General features: G+C 58.6%; 5 protein-coding genes across 5 annotated transcripts; 1 reads left to right on the plus strand and 4 right to left on the minus strand.

Annotated features, from left to right (window-relative positions):
* Nucleotides 1-183: 183 nt before the first annotated feature.
* MYCTH_2302623 (uncharacterized protein) lies at nucleotides 184-3041 on the minus strand. Its single transcript, XM_003662183.1, has 2 exons — nucleotides 2916-3041; nucleotides 184-2709 (listed from the first exon to the last, which is right to left on the minus strand). Exons 1-2 carry the CDS (start codon nucleotides 2958-2960, stop codon nucleotides 325-327), a joined length of 2430 nt encoding a protein of 809 aa, XP_003662231.1. The 5' UTR covers nucleotides 2961-3041; the 3' UTR covers nucleotides 184-324.
* Nucleotides 3042-3721: 680 nt separating this feature from the next.
* Nucleotides 3722-5897, minus strand: MYCTH_2302625 (uncharacterized protein). Its single transcript, XM_003662184.1, has 4 exons — nucleotides 5665-5897; nucleotides 4919-5571; nucleotides 4831-4866; nucleotides 3722-4775 (listed from the first exon to the last, which is right to left on the minus strand). Exons 1-4 carry the CDS (start codon nucleotides 5670-5672, stop codon nucleotides 3730-3732), a joined length of 1743 nt encoding a protein of 580 aa, XP_003662232.1. The 5' UTR covers nucleotides 5673-5897; the 3' UTR covers nucleotides 3722-3729.
* Nucleotides 5898-6508: 611 nt separating this feature from the next.
* Nucleotides 6509-7822, minus strand: MYCTH_2302626 (uncharacterized protein). The gene has a single exon (XM_003662185.1). It carries the CDS (start codon nucleotides 7446-7448, stop codon nucleotides 6633-6635), a length of 816 nt encoding a protein of 271 aa, XP_003662233.1. The 5' UTR covers nucleotides 7449-7822; the 3' UTR covers nucleotides 6509-6632.
* Nucleotides 7823-8921: 1099 nt separating this feature from the next.
* MYCTH_2302628 (uncharacterized protein) lies at nucleotides 8922-10646 on the plus strand. The gene has a single exon (XM_003662186.1). The coding sequence runs from the start codon at nucleotides 9055-9057 to the stop codon at nucleotides 10606-10608; it is 1554 nt and encodes a 517-aa protein (XP_003662234.1). The 5' UTR covers nucleotides 8922-9054; the 3' UTR covers nucleotides 10609-10646.
* An 859-nt stretch (nucleotides 10647-11505) lies between these two features.
* MYCTH_2302632 (uncharacterized protein) lies at nucleotides 11506-14551 on the minus strand. The gene is made up of 3 exons (XM_003662187.1): nucleotides 14452-14551; nucleotides 14087-14233; nucleotides 11506-14009 (listed from the first exon to the last, which is right to left on the minus strand). Exons 2-3 carry the CDS (start codon nucleotides 14207-14209, stop codon nucleotides 11529-11531), a joined length of 2604 nt encoding a protein of 867 aa, XP_003662235.1. The 5' UTR covers nucleotides 14210-14233; nucleotides 14452-14551; the 3' UTR covers nucleotides 11506-11528.
* Nucleotides 14552-15274: the final 723 nt, after the last annotated feature.

Consider the following 15274-nt stretch of genomic DNA (forward strand, 5'->3'; position numbering starts at 1 on the left):
TGTAGTCTTGTACATACTTCTTTGTTTCGAGCCGCAAGACTAATTGAACTGGGGCATCGTTCTGATATGTCACAGCATCCAAAAGCCAAGTAGACAGTGTGCTGTTTTCTGATATTTTTTTTTTTTTCATTCCTTTGTCCGTGGCCCTTGTCCTATTTCCGTGGAAACAGCATTGGGTATACCGCCTTGGCCCCATATACTCCAAGATTATATATAGTAAACGGTAGGCAAAAACTAACACACCAAGGCAGCTTGCGAACAGCAACCGACATTCCTAACGTCTCTCTCTCCCTCCCTCTCTCTCTCTTCTATCTTTTCCCCCGATTAACCTCCCCTGGACAAGAGGTTCAATGCGCTGCCGGCCAGGATGAACTTGGCCTGGTCTTGGCTGACGGTATGCTTGACGGGGACCTCAAAGACCTCGCCGGTGGCGCGCTTGGTGACCTCGAGGCGGACGTCCCCCTCGCCGCCGCGCTGCAGCATCTCGTACAGGCCGAGGGTGGCGACCTCGTCGCCGGCAGCGATGCGCTCGTAGTCTGCCGGGTCGGCGAAGGTGAGCGGGACGACGCCCTGCTTCTTCAGGTTGGTCTCGTGGATGCGCGCGAAGCTCTTGCACACGATGAGGCGCGCGCCCAGGTAGCGCGGCTGCAGCGCCGCGTGCTCGCGCGCCGAACCCTCGCCGTAGTTGTGCTCGGCGACGACGAGCCACGGCTGGCCGCGCTCCTTCCAGCGGCGGGCGAGCTCCGGGATCGTCACCTTCTCGGGGGAAGAAGGAGACGCCAGATAGTCGTAGGCGACGTTGACCTCGCCCGTCTCGGCGTTGACGGCCGTGTTGAGCGTGTTGGCGCTGATGTTGGGCAGGTGGCCCTTGTACTTGAGCCACGGCCCCGCGGCCGAGATGGTGTCGGTCGTGCACTTGCCGGCGACCTTGACGAGCACGCGCAGACCGGCGAGGTCCGACTGCGGGAAGGGGTCGAAGGGCTCGAGCAGGGCGAGGCGCTCGGAGGAGGGGGAGATGGCCACCCGCACCGTCGGGTCGGGCGGCTGGGAGGCGACGGCGAAGGCTTGCTTGCCCTGCTCGAAGGGCGTCCGGGGACCCTCGAGGCCTCGCGGGGGCGGGAAGCGGAACTCGGCGCCCGAGGGGGTGGTCAGGGTGTCGGTCATGGGGTTGAAGGTGGTGGAGCCGGCGTAGGCCATGGCGGTGACGATCTCGGGGGAGGCGAGGAAGTTCATGGTCTCGGGGTTGCCGTCGTTGCGGCCGCGGAAGTTGCGGTTGTACGACGTCAGGATCGCGTTGCGCGTCCCCTTCTCTACGCCGTCGTGGCGCTTCCACTGGCCGATGCAGGGGCCGCACGCGTTCGAGAGGAGGACGCCGCCGGCCTTGGTAAAGGTCTCGAGGGTCCCGTCGCGCTCGAGCGTCGCCCGGATCTGCTCGCTGCCGGGGGTGATGTAGAAGTCGGCCTTGGGCTTGAGGCCGGCCTTCTCGGCCTCGCGGACGAGGCTCTCGACGCGCGTCATGTCCTCGTACGAGCTGTTAGTGCAGCTGCCGATGAGACCCGCCGACAGCTTCTCGGGCCACCGCTCTTCCTGGACCGTCTTCTTGAACTGCGATAGCGGGGTGGCCAGGTCCGGGGTGAAGGGCCCGTTGATGTGCGGCTCGAGCTTGGACAGGTCGATCTCGATGAGCTGGTCGTACTGAGCGCCCTCGTCGGCCCTGAACCTGAAGAAGGCGTCCTCGGTAGCGCCGGCGCCGGGGAAGTTCTGGAAGACTTCGGCGTCCCTGCTGGCCTGCTCTCTCCGGGTCGCCTTCAGGTACCGGCTCGAGGCTTCGGTGTAGGGGAAGATGGAGGTGGTCGCGCCGATCTCGGCGCCCATGTTGCAAGCCGTCGCCATGCCCGTGAGGCTCAGCGTGTCGACGCCGGGCCCGAAGTACTCGACGATATAACCGGTGCCGCCGCGGACGGTAAGGAGCCCGGCGAGGTGGAGGATCAGATCCTTGGGCGACACCCAGTCGTTCAGCCGGCCGGTCAGCTTGACGCCCAGGATCTTGGGCGCCTTGAGCTCCCAGGGGGCGCCGACGAGCGCCTCGACGGCGTCCGCTCCGCCCACGCCGATGGTGATGGTGGAGAGCCCCCCGGCGTTCGGGGAATGGCTGTCGGTGCCCAGCATCATCAGGCCCGGGAGAGCGTAGTTCTCGAGCACGGTCTGGTGGATGATGCCGGCGCCCGGGGGCCAGAAGTCGATGCCGTACTTCTTGGCGGCCGACTCGAGGAAGTCAAAGACCTCCTGGTTCGTCTTGACGCCGGCGGCCAGGTCGTCGTCGGCGCCGCGCTCGCCGACGATCAGGTGGTCGCAGTGAATGCTCGCGGGGATGGCCGTCTTCGGCAGGTTGCACGACATGAACTGCAGCAGGGCCATCTGGGCCGAGGCGTCCTGCATGTTGACGCGGTCGGGCCGCAGCTTGAGGTTGGCGTTGCCGCGGATGTCGCGACCATTGTTCGTGTTGGACAGCAACGACTCCTCGACGTTGTCCAGGTGACTATACAGGATCTTCTCCGCCAGCGTCAGCCGCTGCGTGCCCAGCACGCGGCGGACCTCGGCGTACTTGTTGTAGAGCCGCTCATAAGTCGGAGGGAGGAGGGGCCCGGTCGAATTCGAGTATGCTCGCGTGCTCGCCACACGGCGGAGCTGTTGCGCTTGGAATGCCCTCTGCACCGCGCCTGTGTTAGCCATTGACGTTGACGGGTTTCTTTTTCGTTTCTTTTATTTCCCTCCTTCCCTTCTTCTTCTCCTTTTCTTCCTCTTTCTTCTCTACCTCTTTTCTTTTTTCTTTTTTTTCTTTTTTCTTGTTTCTTACTTTCTTTTTCCTATGTTCCAAGAGCACAACAAAGGGAACCTCATCGGCTACAACATACCTTCAGGGCCACGCCCGACCGGCTGGCGAGATCAATTGGCCTCATGGTTGCTGTCCCCGTTGCCGAGCGAGTCGCTAGCGGGGACTCACTGAAGAAGCAGGGCGGCTCTTGAACTCAAAAAAAAAAAAAAAAAAAAAAAAATATCAGTTCTGCTTTGCGCCCTTGCCAGGACCCGTTTTTTCAGGGTCCGATCCCGGACCCAAAATCTGGGGAACCGGGGAGACGGGTCAGCGGGTTGTGGGCTTGCGCGCGCTGTACACCTCCTCCAGGATTCTGAATCCTAGCGCGGTACTTGCCGCTAGTAGCTTTTTTGGCGCAGGACCCACGTACCACGCTAGGATTCAGAATCCTGGAGGAGGTGTAACCTGACCTATCAAAGCCCTGCAAATGCTAATCGTGCCTGGGGCACTTGACCGAGAACACAAGCAGATAGCTCAGAATTGATTCAAGTGGTATGATCATTCCCGAAAAAAAAACCGCCACCCAGTACCCCGATAATCTATGTAGTCTGCTTGCCACAACACGAACATAAAGGGAAACCGTAATAGTAGTGCAATCATCCCATCCCTCCCAGCCAAGCGTTCTTTTTACGCCATACAAATGTTGATGAGCAAATCCCCCCTGGGGTTTTGCTCCCCGATCAGAGCAACGAGATTTTGTAGCCCCTTAGCAACGGCATGCTTTTCCCACCAGCCGCCAGCACCATGTCCCAGATTGACAACCTCAAGGCATCTTATCACCCTGCGTCCACCCCCTCAACGAGGCCAGCCAACCCCGCCAACAGGGTTAGATAGATAGGCAGGCAACCCTTAGATCAAGAAACTCGCTGCCTCTTCGCCTCCGGTCCGATGCCAGGCCCCCCACCGCCTCCATTCCCCCCGGCGGCCCCGAGGGCACGATTACTCGGCACATCCGCTAACGGCACCCTTCCTGCAGTAGTTGTGGTGCCGCCATTCCCGTTTGCAACCCCAGCGCCGGCCCCGTTCGCCGTATCTGCCCCCGCAGCAGGCCTCTTGACGGTCAACGGCCGGAATTGACCGCGATTCCCCAGCGGGCTGGACGAAATGGGCGCGCCGATCCTCCGCGTCTGATCAAGTTGCGGATTGACCACGTTGGCTATCTTTGGTCCAGCAGCGGGACCGGCACCGAGGCCGGGACGGCCGGGTCCAGCGGCGTTCCCGGTCCCGCCCCCCCCGGGGGCAGCCGTATTAGCAGCAAGCGAATTGTTCGAGAACGCCTCCGTCTCGTCAGACTTTCTTCCGGGTACGTGCTGACCGCTTTTACTCAACGGCTTGGTGGTTGAGTGATCGATGCCTGGCGTCCTGGGAATCGAAGGGCTTTCGAGGCGCGGATTGAAGGCCTGACCCGGCTTTGGGGTCAACTTTCCCGTTGCCAGTGTCTCCTCCGGCAGGCCCTTAACTGCGCGGGCTGAGAAGAAGCCGACGGGTTCGTCGCCGGGTGGAGGTCCGGCGTTGTTGTTGTTGTTGTTGTTGTTATTGTTGCTGTTGCTGTTGCTGCTTTGGGGAGGCGTCATGTGAATCTGTGGTTTTTGGTTCTGATTCTGGTTCTGAATTTGGTTCTGGTTCTGGTTCTGGTTCTGGTTGGCGGCGTTGTTCCGCTGGGGTGCGGGCCGAGCCTGGTTGAACTGCTGAGGAGGCCGGCCGTTGGGAGGACCACGGTTGCCCGTCGAACCTGTGCTTGCTAACTGCTTGGCTGCTGGGTACTTAACATTGTTCCCAGCATTCCCTACTTCGTTACTGTCGTTGTCAGGAACATGCAAGTTGCTTAGCTCCGCGTCAGTCCAGTCGGGTGCATCAAAATCGTCTGGGTCACCCTCGTTGAAGTCTGCCTCGTCCAGGTCTGCAACGAAGTCAGTCAGATCCAGCAGCACGGTCGAATGGACGCAAACACTTACCCACCAAGAAATCCTCAAAGGCCTCCAGAATCTCAACTGTCTCACGATTCAGCAGGTGCTTCTCATCTGGGGGAATGATAATGCTCACCCTGGGGAAGTGGTGGCGGCCGCATCGGCGGGGCCGGCATCTCCTCCTTGATTGCCCCGGCTGCCGCGGGCTCCTTCTTGGCCACATAATCCGGATGTCGGTGTAGAGCATTCTCATCAAACCTGACGGGCACCGGCTTCAATTTGGTGACCTTGGATAGGTACGCCTTATCATAGATGCAGTTGCCCAGCAAGCTGCCGAACTGACGCAGTGTCCTCTTCAATGCGTCCGTGGTACCCGCCTTCTTGGCTTTTTCGAAGGCCTGGTACTTGTTTCTGATGTTCTCGGTGTGTCCAAACCCAAGATCCTCATGGTACGTGCCGTCGCGGAGTGTGACACGCACAATGACGGTCACCCCGATTTCGTACTTGCCCGCCCGCTCATCTTTATCGAAGTAGTCGATCTTAATATCCCGAATGGCCGATGACCACCCGTTGAAGCCAAAGACCTCGTTTGCGAGCTGTATGAGTTTCTCTGCGGTTATGTAGTGCAGTTTTTGGCCCGACGGTCCTGGGCGCGTCGAAATGTATTCGGGCCCGAGCTGCTTGTCAAGCCGGCTCTGGAGCGTGGCGATCTCTTGGGCAGTCCACTCGGAGACCCGTTGCGGAGGCGGCTCAAAGCAATTAGCAGAGCTATTGTGCTGGTCGCCTGGACTGTAGTTCAGCTTCGTCAGCCTTCACGTCAAGTAGTTGACAAGAGACACCCAGTAACGTTCAACGGTGCAATCAAAGGGAAGGACGACGTACGCGGGCATCGTGGCGAGGCTTAGAAGAGGTGTTCTCTCATTAATTCTTGCCTTACTGGCTTCAAAGAAACATGTCAGTACCCCGGCGGCGAGTCTCGGAAATTTGGCGTCGAATTTGGAGAAGATGCCGTCTCCGTGTTGGATGTTTCCTACGACCTGGAAGCTCCGACGACGCGTGTTGGATACCTACGACGCGGTCACTGCGGTGGGGCGCCTCGACTCACTACAGGCTGTCACGTGTAAGTTTACTATGGTTACCTCAGCGCCAGAGCCCCTCCGCTAACCACTGCGCTTCCCCGCACAACGCCATATTACTGATGAAGCTGCAGAGGCCCACCAACAGAGCACAGGAAGCCTCATCTCATGTCAACAGCTGACTGGCTCCATGCACGTTACGTTGAGTTGCCCCAGCCTAGGAAGAATGGATGCATTACGGATTTCAATTCGGCGAAGACAGCACATGAACACAGTCAGGCCGCAGTACTTCCGTACTTTCAATCCTGAGATGCCGGGTGCTGCAAGCCAGAAGCAGGAGACGCCATATATCCGCAATTGTACGTGCCAGATCAAAACAAGTCAAGCAAGCAACCGCCCATACCGCCACCGAACGACGAGGGGACCAACGAGAAACCCGCTGGGGACACAAATACAGAACGAGACCGCTCCCCCTTTCAACCTCCCACCCAATGATCCCTTTTGCTGCGTAAGGGAGGGAACCTGATGATGCGACTCAAAGGATCAATACATAAGAAAACCTAGCGATGGATATCGAAGGATGAAACAAAATCAACGCCGTTGGCCAAACCCTCGGTCCCCAAAAAGTCTATGCCTCCCAGTCCCTAATGCCTCATGAAGAAATGGTAAAGATGAAAAAAAGAAAAAAGAGGAATGAGGGATCGTAATATCGTTGACGATGTTGGCGCTCAGACGAAGCAACAGCTCCCATCACATGCAATATCCACCCCCTCTCTACCAGGGACCGACACGAACAGGCGAACCGTAATTGCCGTTGATGAGCTGGTTGAGAATCGAGTTCGGATCCGACAACCCCGACGCCGGCGTGGCGTTCGCGTTGTTGCCCAGCCACGGCACCTCCGCCGCCATGGCGCTCACCGCCTGTTCCAGCTTTCCACCTGATTGCTGATTGTGCTTGGCCAGCTTCTGGTCCCAGCCGCCCGTGTGCAAGACGAAGCCCCCTCCTCTCTTGGCTGCTTCGGAGATCACGAGCGCCCATGCGCCCGAAATCTCGTCGTACGCATTATCCTTGTGGTGCCGATATTGTTGGCTCTCCCAGTCGGGTAGCTCGTGAATGACTTTGGTCGCGGCATCGAGATATTGTAATGAGACGTTTGTCTGCTGTTCGACAGGCGGAAGGAACTGGGGCGTGAAATCGGAGATGGCATCGACGAGTGCGACCAGAGGTTGTTTGACCCGGAAATACGTATAATCGGAGCTAGACTCGCCAAAGGGAACGGCAGCCCGGAGTTTCTCCTGGTAATCGCCGAGAACCTGAAGCGCCGAAGCGACTGATGGCCGCGGCGCATCATTCACAACTTCCCGGCCGATATCCGGATGACGCTCGCAGAGGGTCTGGAGGACCGTGCGCAATTGTGTGTTGTCGAGGGTCTCGAGCAATCGGGGGAGCGACAGCGGGCGACCAGCTATGTCGCTGCCGCCGCGGACTTTTTTGGACGGTCGTGCGAGCTGTCTCGAAGATGTTGCTGGTGAGTTCACTGGCGACACCGACATCTCTTCGTCGTCGGCTTTCCGCTTCCTAGAGGCCATGGCGTGCTGTGGGACTGTTAAGGGGTTAATAAACTCTTGTTTCCAAGTCCTGGCGTCGGGCACGATGATCGCTTCCTGCCACGCATCATGCAGCGACAGCGCCCACACGATGCAGACAGAGGTGGTGGAAATGGAGGAGAACAGGCTTACCCGGAAGCGGAGGCGGGAGTCGGGAGGTTTCGCACTGGAGGGAGAAGGTCGGGGGCTGCGGCGACAAAAGGACATTCATTGTTCGCCAGGGCGATGAAGCGAAACCGGCGGATCAACCAACAAGCTGACAAGGCGGCGAGCGACTGTTGAGGAATTGCCAGGTTGCCCAACTCAAAGGTTCGGTTGGATGGACGAGGGTTGGAAACAACAGACAAACTTGGGGGAAGTGATGGGAAAAATGAGGAGCTGCGGCGTAACCCAGCAAAAGCCATCCAGGCTGCCCCCAGTCCGAGCTTGGCCAGTCAGGGTGTGATGTGGTTCGGGAAGCAAGAAAGTGGAACTGCACCCAGGGTGGGGAAGAAATCGCCCTCGCCCACCGCTCGTTTTTGTTTTGGGCTTCGTTGCAACGGACAGCAAGAGGGGGGCTCTAACTAACTGTAAATGGCAACGGAGTGCCTGGTGTACAGCGCAGTTACCTCCTGCATGCCGAGTGCTAGACATCCAAAGACCCGCCACTTGCCGCCCCGGCCCCTTACACTACAATACTGTATAGGTCACTTAGAAACCGCTTCCCTGCGCCGTGCAAGCAAGCACACCGTCGGTTCGGTTGTCAACACCTCATTCGCCTATGGTCGGAAGGGAACTGGAGTTCGCCTATGGTCGGAAGGGAACTGGAGGGAAACGAGAAGCTTCAAAAGGCTGGCTGAGAGTTCGGGTAGAAATGCTCGACCCGCCTAGTCGCCGAGTATGACAACAAAGCCTGTAGAGTAGACGCCAATCATTAATCTCAACTTGGTGCGGAACGATGCCGCGTGGCAGGGCACCAAGCAGGGAGTAAGCCGGTAATGCGCAGATGAGCTGCAGACTGGGTGAATGAAATGGGTGCAATGAGTGAGAGCAACGTCAGCTCGCTTGTTAGGCCGGAGGCCCCGGCCCAAATCGTCCCAGATGCAAGCGTTACAGACGCCATGTGAGCTGGAGCTGGGACAAAGAGCTGCGCCCCGTGATCCAAGTCGAGAAGTGGGCTCCGTCCAAGCAAGCAGTTGCCGTGCAATGACCAGGTGTAAGTTACTCGAACTGGTAAGTGGATTGCGCAAACTGTGTTCACTTTGCTTACGACCCGCTATGCCCTAAGATCAAGTCGGTACTTACGGATCTCGCTACGTCACTTCAGCGACTTCTGGTTCCGCGACAGTGGAAGTTGCACTGGCACTTTTGCCGAGTTTACAAGGAACGGCAGCCACTGACGATCGGAGCTGCCCCGCATTGCAAAATGGTTCTTGGCACCTCAGTGTACCTAGATTACGCTAAAAATGGAAGCCAAAACAATCGAAGCTTATCGCTTATCGAATAGGAAATTTTCGAGGTCTCGACTTTGCACAGGGGGAAATTGCCCGTAAAGCTCACCACACACACACTATTTACGCCAGAACCAGCTGAACCCACCGAGCACGCAATGGCAACCAAAGACCTTGAACAGACTGCCTCCAGGGAGCAATCGACCGAGTCTTCTTCCAAGAAGCGCAAGTCGGCCCTTGCCGAGATCGAAGTCGACCTCTCCCTGCCTGAGCCTCCATCTAAGAAGGCCCGCCGCCTCCTCAAGAAAGGCAAGACGCTGCCCGCGAAGCCGAAAAGCGAGGACGAAGCGGAGAAGGATGATGACGAGGTCAAGGATGCCAAGGACACCGACAAGACGAAAAAGAAGAAGAAGAAGGAGCGTTCCCCTTACGGCGTTTGGATAGGGAACCTGCGCTTCTCCGTCACCAAGGCCGAGCTGCGCAAGTGGCTAGTCGACAATTCGGGAGGAAGCATCACCGACGACCTCATCACCCGCGTGCACATGCCCACCACGAAGCAGCCCTCAGGAGGACCGGGCCCCAAGAAAGCGCCCGAGAACCGCGGGTTTGCCTACGTCGACTTTGCGACGTTTGAGGCCAATGTTGCGGCCATTGCGCTCTCGGAAACCGAGTGGCAGGGGCGCAGGCTCCTGATCAAGGACAGCAAGAACTTCGACGGGCGGCCAAAGAAGGAAGAGGCGCCCGCCGCGGCGGCGGATGGCAAGACCGGCAAGGGGGCAGCGTCGGCGACCGCCAACAAGAGCAGCAGCACGAAGATCTTTGTGGGTAACCTGTCTTTCAACACGACCGAGGACGACTTGTACGCCCACTTTGAGAAGTGTGGCAAGATCCGCTGGGTCAAGGTGGCCACGTTCGAAGACTCGGGCAAGTGCAAGGGATACGGCTGGGTCAACTTTGAGGACGCAGAGGCGGCGGCCTGGGCGGTCAAGGGGTTCGTCAAGGTTCGCGAACCGATCGAGACGCTGGAGGACTTTGTGGACGAGGACGAGAACGAGAAGGCCTCAGAAAGCCCCGCCGATGACGAAGCGGAGGCAGACGGCGAGCAAGAGGTAGTAGAGCCCGAATCATCCGACGAGACCGACGATAGCTCCCAATCCAGCGACGAGTCGGATGAAGAGTCAGACGAAGAGTCAGACGAGGAGTCGGCCGAGAAGGAGGAGGAGGAGGAGGAGAAGATGGCGATGAAGAAAAAGGACGAAGAAAAGAAAAAGGAGAAAGAGAAGGAGGAGACGAAAACGAAAACGAAGACAAAAAAGGCCACCGCCGCCGCCACCACCACGACGACCAAAGAACCCGCCCGCTTCCGCACCCGCAAGTGGTGGGTCAACCAGCTCCTGGGCCGCAACCTCAAGATCGAGCTGGCCGAGGACGACCAGACGCGCTACCACAAGCGCTTCGGCAAGGCCGCGGCCAAGCGCCAACAACAACAACAGCAGCAGCAGCAGCAGCAGCACCAAGACAGCAGCAAGAGCAAGAAGAAGTCCGGGCAGGGAGGAAAGCGGGCCAACGGGGAGCAACAACAGGAGGGAGGCGGCGGCGGAGGGGAGCCCAAGGGGGAGAAGAAGGACATCAACTACCAGACCGACATCAGCGTCGCTCGTCTGACGGGCGCCGCGGTGGCGCACCAGGGGAAGAAAATCACTTTTGATTAAGACTCTAGCGTTCAGGGACATGCGGGAAAAGGGAGGGGGGGGGGGGGGGGGGATTGCAAGCTCGTTGTATAGTCTGTCTAACTTTGTTCGTGTTGGGGAAACTCGCTTGGCGAAAACATCCATCAACGTGCATGTGTTACGGTATCTATACGGAATCCAGCAGGACCCAGCAGATAAAACACATTCGCAAATGGAGCGTGAGGTACCAGCTCGCTCCTTCATCGACGCTTCACCTCTTCAATCCCCATGCGGATTTCCGTGGTACTGTACAGTGGCGCCAGATACCCTACACTCGGAAACAGGTCCGTTGCCGTGACATTGCGAGAGCAACAGCTCGCCGTGCCACACTTGGTATCGAAACATCTGGCCATCTGTTACATGCCACGGGGTACTTGTGGTGGAAAGCACGCTCAGACTTCCGATTCACTTGACCTACGGCCTAGCTAAGCTAGAAACGAATACCAATCTGAGCAGGACATGCCGAGGCAAGTCGATATGGAAAGGAGAGAGAGTAAAGGAAAGCAGATTCGTAGATGACGGAGCTGGCCCGATTCTCCTCATTAGAGAAGAAACTTGTCGAGGGAGTTTGGCTTGGCGGTAGCTGGTCCAGGCATTCTCCCGAGCCCGGCGGGCTGTAGCTAGAGGACTGACCAGCCGCGATTCCGAGGCGTGCTTACCGCGCGGGCCAATGCCCCGGGGGTTGGATAGATGTACTGCTCTGTCAGGTCAAGACGAAGAGGCGAGATATCCGGCAAGTGGAGACTCCTCGGGAACAAGGGAGGATAATCAAAGAAAACCAGCGAATCATGACAATCCCCCAAACCACCAAAGATCCAACCAAAAACAAATAAACCCGATTCAAAAGTTCCAGTAACCCATATATATTTACCCCGCGTACGCCGGCAGCTGGCGAGCCCTCTTTACTTCTGCTTAGGGCGGCTAGGGAGGTTGAACTCCTCGTCCGAGGCGTCGAGGACATCGTACTCCTCGTCAGTCAGAAAACCCTCGTCGGAATCGCCCTCGGCCCACTCGACATCCTCACAATCCTCGTACTCATCCTCGAGACCGGAGACAGACTCGTCCTTGGTTTCCTCATGGACGCTGGCAACGGGCGACTCCTTCTCAAGCTTGGGGAAAATCATCTCGCTGTGCTCCATCTTGACCTCCCGCTCAGGCTTGGCAACCTCTTTCGTCTCCTCCGCCACCTTCACGGGTTCGGCATCAGTAGACGTCGTCGTCGTCGTCGGCTGCGGCGGCGGCGGCGGCGGCAGGGTGACTCTGGGCTTCTCGACGACAATGTCGCACCAGAGACGATGACCGAACCTGTGGCCGTCCTTGGTAGTCAGGCGCCAGTTCGACACGAACCTGCCGCTGCGCGAAGGAGTTCTGAGGAGCACGGTGAATGGGTACTCTGCGCCGGGCTGGACGGGAGCGTAGCAGACGGTTGACTCGCAGGAGAACTCGACGTCGCGGGTTGCCGCGGGGTGGTTGGAGTCGAGGTGACCCATGTAGTCTCCGCTGACGAACTTGACGGAGCAGCCGGCGGGCCAAGCGACCTTGCCGGTGTTGCGAAGGACCCAAGTCTGCTCAAAGACGTGGTCAGGCTGGAACGTGGTGCCGTCCTGAACAGTGTCCCGAACGAAGGTGGCGGCGAGATCATCGATGGAAGCAGGCGCCTCCTCGACCGTCCTTTCCGCCTCGGGCTGCTTCTCCGCCGGCGTCTCCTCTCCGGCCTGTTCCGGCTGCTTCTCCGCCGGCGTCTCCTCTCCGGCCTGCTCCGGCTGCTTCTCCTCGGCCTTGACGGGCTCCGACGGCACAACGTCGACAACGGTTTGGACGCCGGTGCAAAGCGACGGCGAGGTGCTTCTCTCCGCAGTTCGAATGGTCGCAGCAGGAGGCGGGCGAGTCCTAGGGCGATCGCCCATGGTCGGCATCTGCCTGCCGTTCATGTTCTCGCCAGTAGTGGTCACGCTGACGTGGCGGACAGGTGACTTGAACTTGATGAGAGGATGGGTTCTGTTGTGGGTGTTTGAAGGGCTGGCCTCGCACGACGCGCAGAAGTCGGTGTCGTGGCAGACGGCACACTTGTAGCGGTCGCCCACGATGTAGGTGGAGTTGGCACGGGCGGCGGAGCACAGCGGGCCGTCGCAGCAAATACCGACATGTACGGGCCTGTTCATGGAGCGCGCGCGGAAGCCGCCGTCATACTCGAGCGGCTCGTAGATGGGGACGAAGCGGTGTCCGGGGTGGATGAACTTGGCGTTCACGACGCAGCCCGAGCAGTAGTCCCAGTCAGGGCAGTCTAAGCACTTGTGGCGGACGCCCCTGATGGCCTTGTCACAACCGTCGCAAATGGCGTTGTGGGGCTGGCCACGGCCGGCGGCAAGGCGGCGGGCGACTTCGTGGTCGAGCCTGGTGCCCTCGACAGCCGGCACGAAGGCGTGCTTGGGATGGTGACCGTGGCGGTTGCTGACGAAGCAGGCCCGGCAGAGGTCGTAGTCGTCGCAGGAAGTGCAGTGGACAAACTCGGCCTCGGGGAACTCCTGCACGCAGCAGTTGCAGGTACGAGAGCAACTGTACAACCTGTCATTGAAGACGGGGACGATCCTCTCCGGAGCCGCCGGAAGTGGGCTGGGGGCCGGCCTGGGCGGCTGCTCCCTCGGCTTTGGCCTGGGAGCGAGACGTTCTGTGGTGCTGTTGATGATGACGCCGTTCCTGACGAAGCGCTTGATGAGCCAGTGGTTGGTTCCCTTGCACGTGACTCCATAATCGACGCATTTCTGGCAGAGATCAAAGTCGCCGTCGTCGCAAGTCGAACAATGGTAGTGGGCATCCGGGATGGTCTTGTCGCAGCTGTTGCAGCACACGGCGTAGCTGGCTTGCATGGCCGGGCACAAGGCGACACCGCTTATCGGGTTGAAAGAGGAAGGGTTGGACGGCGCGGACGGTGCGACCTCCTCGGGCTTCGGGCGATATTCTTCGAGCACCTCCTGCACGGACCGAAGCTGAGACAAGGGGAACTCGGTGGTAGACTTTTCAACAGCAGAAGCAGGCTTGAAGAATTCCGCGTCGGCAGGAAGGGAGCTCGAACTCGACTCAGTCGGCACTTCAGGCTCGGGTCCAGCACCGGTGGGTTCGACGGTCTCGGCGACTTGACCGCTCTGTTCCTCGGGTCCTTCCTCAGCTGAAGTCGGCGTGGGGCCTTGGACGCCCTCTTCCTCGGAAACGGCCTTCTTGACGGTGACTCGGAGCTTGAGCTTATGCTTGGCCTTGGCGGCACGGTACATCTGTTTGTACACGGCGGTGTTGGGTTGGTCCAGCGCAATGTACGCCCCCGCCGAGTCGGAGTACCGTTCAAACACAGCTTCGGTGTCGGCGGGCAGATTCAGTGCACTCCGCACCTATTGAGTAGCTTGTTAGAGCCCACCCCGAGGGACATGATGCGAGGGGCCGGACCGGGGTCGATGAACGAACTTACCTTAGACTCAAACGCGGTGGCGTTCACATCGCGAAGAGGCAGCTTGAACCGGCGGGTGACACCGTCAAGGCTAGCCTTGACGGTGACCGGCATCTCCGGATCGGCTTGCGCAGCGGACGCCATGATGATGATGATGATGGCCAACGACTGCAATGGTGAGAAGGGGAACGAGTTGGTCAGTAAATGTGTGATGGATTGATGGATTGATGGATGGATGGATCGATGGATGGATGGCGTTGAAGTGTTGGCGGCGCTGGGCGGGAGGGTCGGGTGATGATGACGACTAGATGGGGGTGCGGAGATAGACGCGTGGCACAGGAAGCACCCGTCTGTTCCTGGGAGGGTACCAATACCGGAGGACTCACCAGGCGTTGCGTAGCAAAGCGACTAGGTTTCTCGCTGCTCTCCTGCAGAGATGCGAGCGTCCCAAAGTCTACGACAGGGCGGACGATGCCGTGTCGCACTGGTAGATAGGTGGTTGAGTTTCGGGTTGTGGTTTACAAGAGGGAAGGGGAGAAAGCAGGATGTGTGTAGTGGATTGTCGAAGTGGTCGGAGCTTAGTTATGCGTCGGAGGGGAAAGGCAAGTAACTAGCTGCAGAGGCCTGTCGGGCAATCAAGCAGTCCAGACCACGCGAAGGACCAGGCGCGGTTGGAAGTACAAAGTACGCGAAGTACTTGAAAAAAAAGGTGGTACGAATACTGGAGGATGGTCGGGTAAGCCAGCAGCAGGCGGGAGCCTTGCAATGAGACTGGCGAGAGGCAAATGACCAGAAAAGGGCGAGCCTGGCGGTGAATGGGGGCTAACAGACAGTCGGCGGTAAGTGGTACTTATTAACGCCGGGTATGTTCGCAACACATGCATGGACCGTATATAAAGTACGGACGTACTGTACGTACGGTGGCGCTACTACACTAGCAGGGGTGGGGGGTTAAGGCGAGGTCGGTCCCACAGCCGGTCTCTGAAGGCGAACCAACAAGGCTGTCGATATGAGCGGGGCATCAGCAGCGTCAGTTTGGGGGGCGAATTAGTGCAATCGACCGTGTGGGAAAAGCATGTCCTTGATGTATGTACGGACGTATGTACTGTACATACATACATAAGGTAGGTACATTGGGCACCTGACAATAGGAGTGCGTAGTAATCCGTATAAGGTATTTGTCAGGTAATATCCTCTTTTGAGCGAAGC

The sequence above is a fragment of the Thermothelomyces thermophilus genome, chromosome 2 (genome assembly GCF_000226095.1).
Source record: "Thermothelomyces thermophilus ATCC 42464 chromosome 2, complete sequence".
NCBI classification, from domain to species: Eukaryota; Fungi; Ascomycota; class Sordariomycetes; order Sordariales; family Chaetomiaceae; genus Thermothelomyces; species Thermothelomyces thermophilus.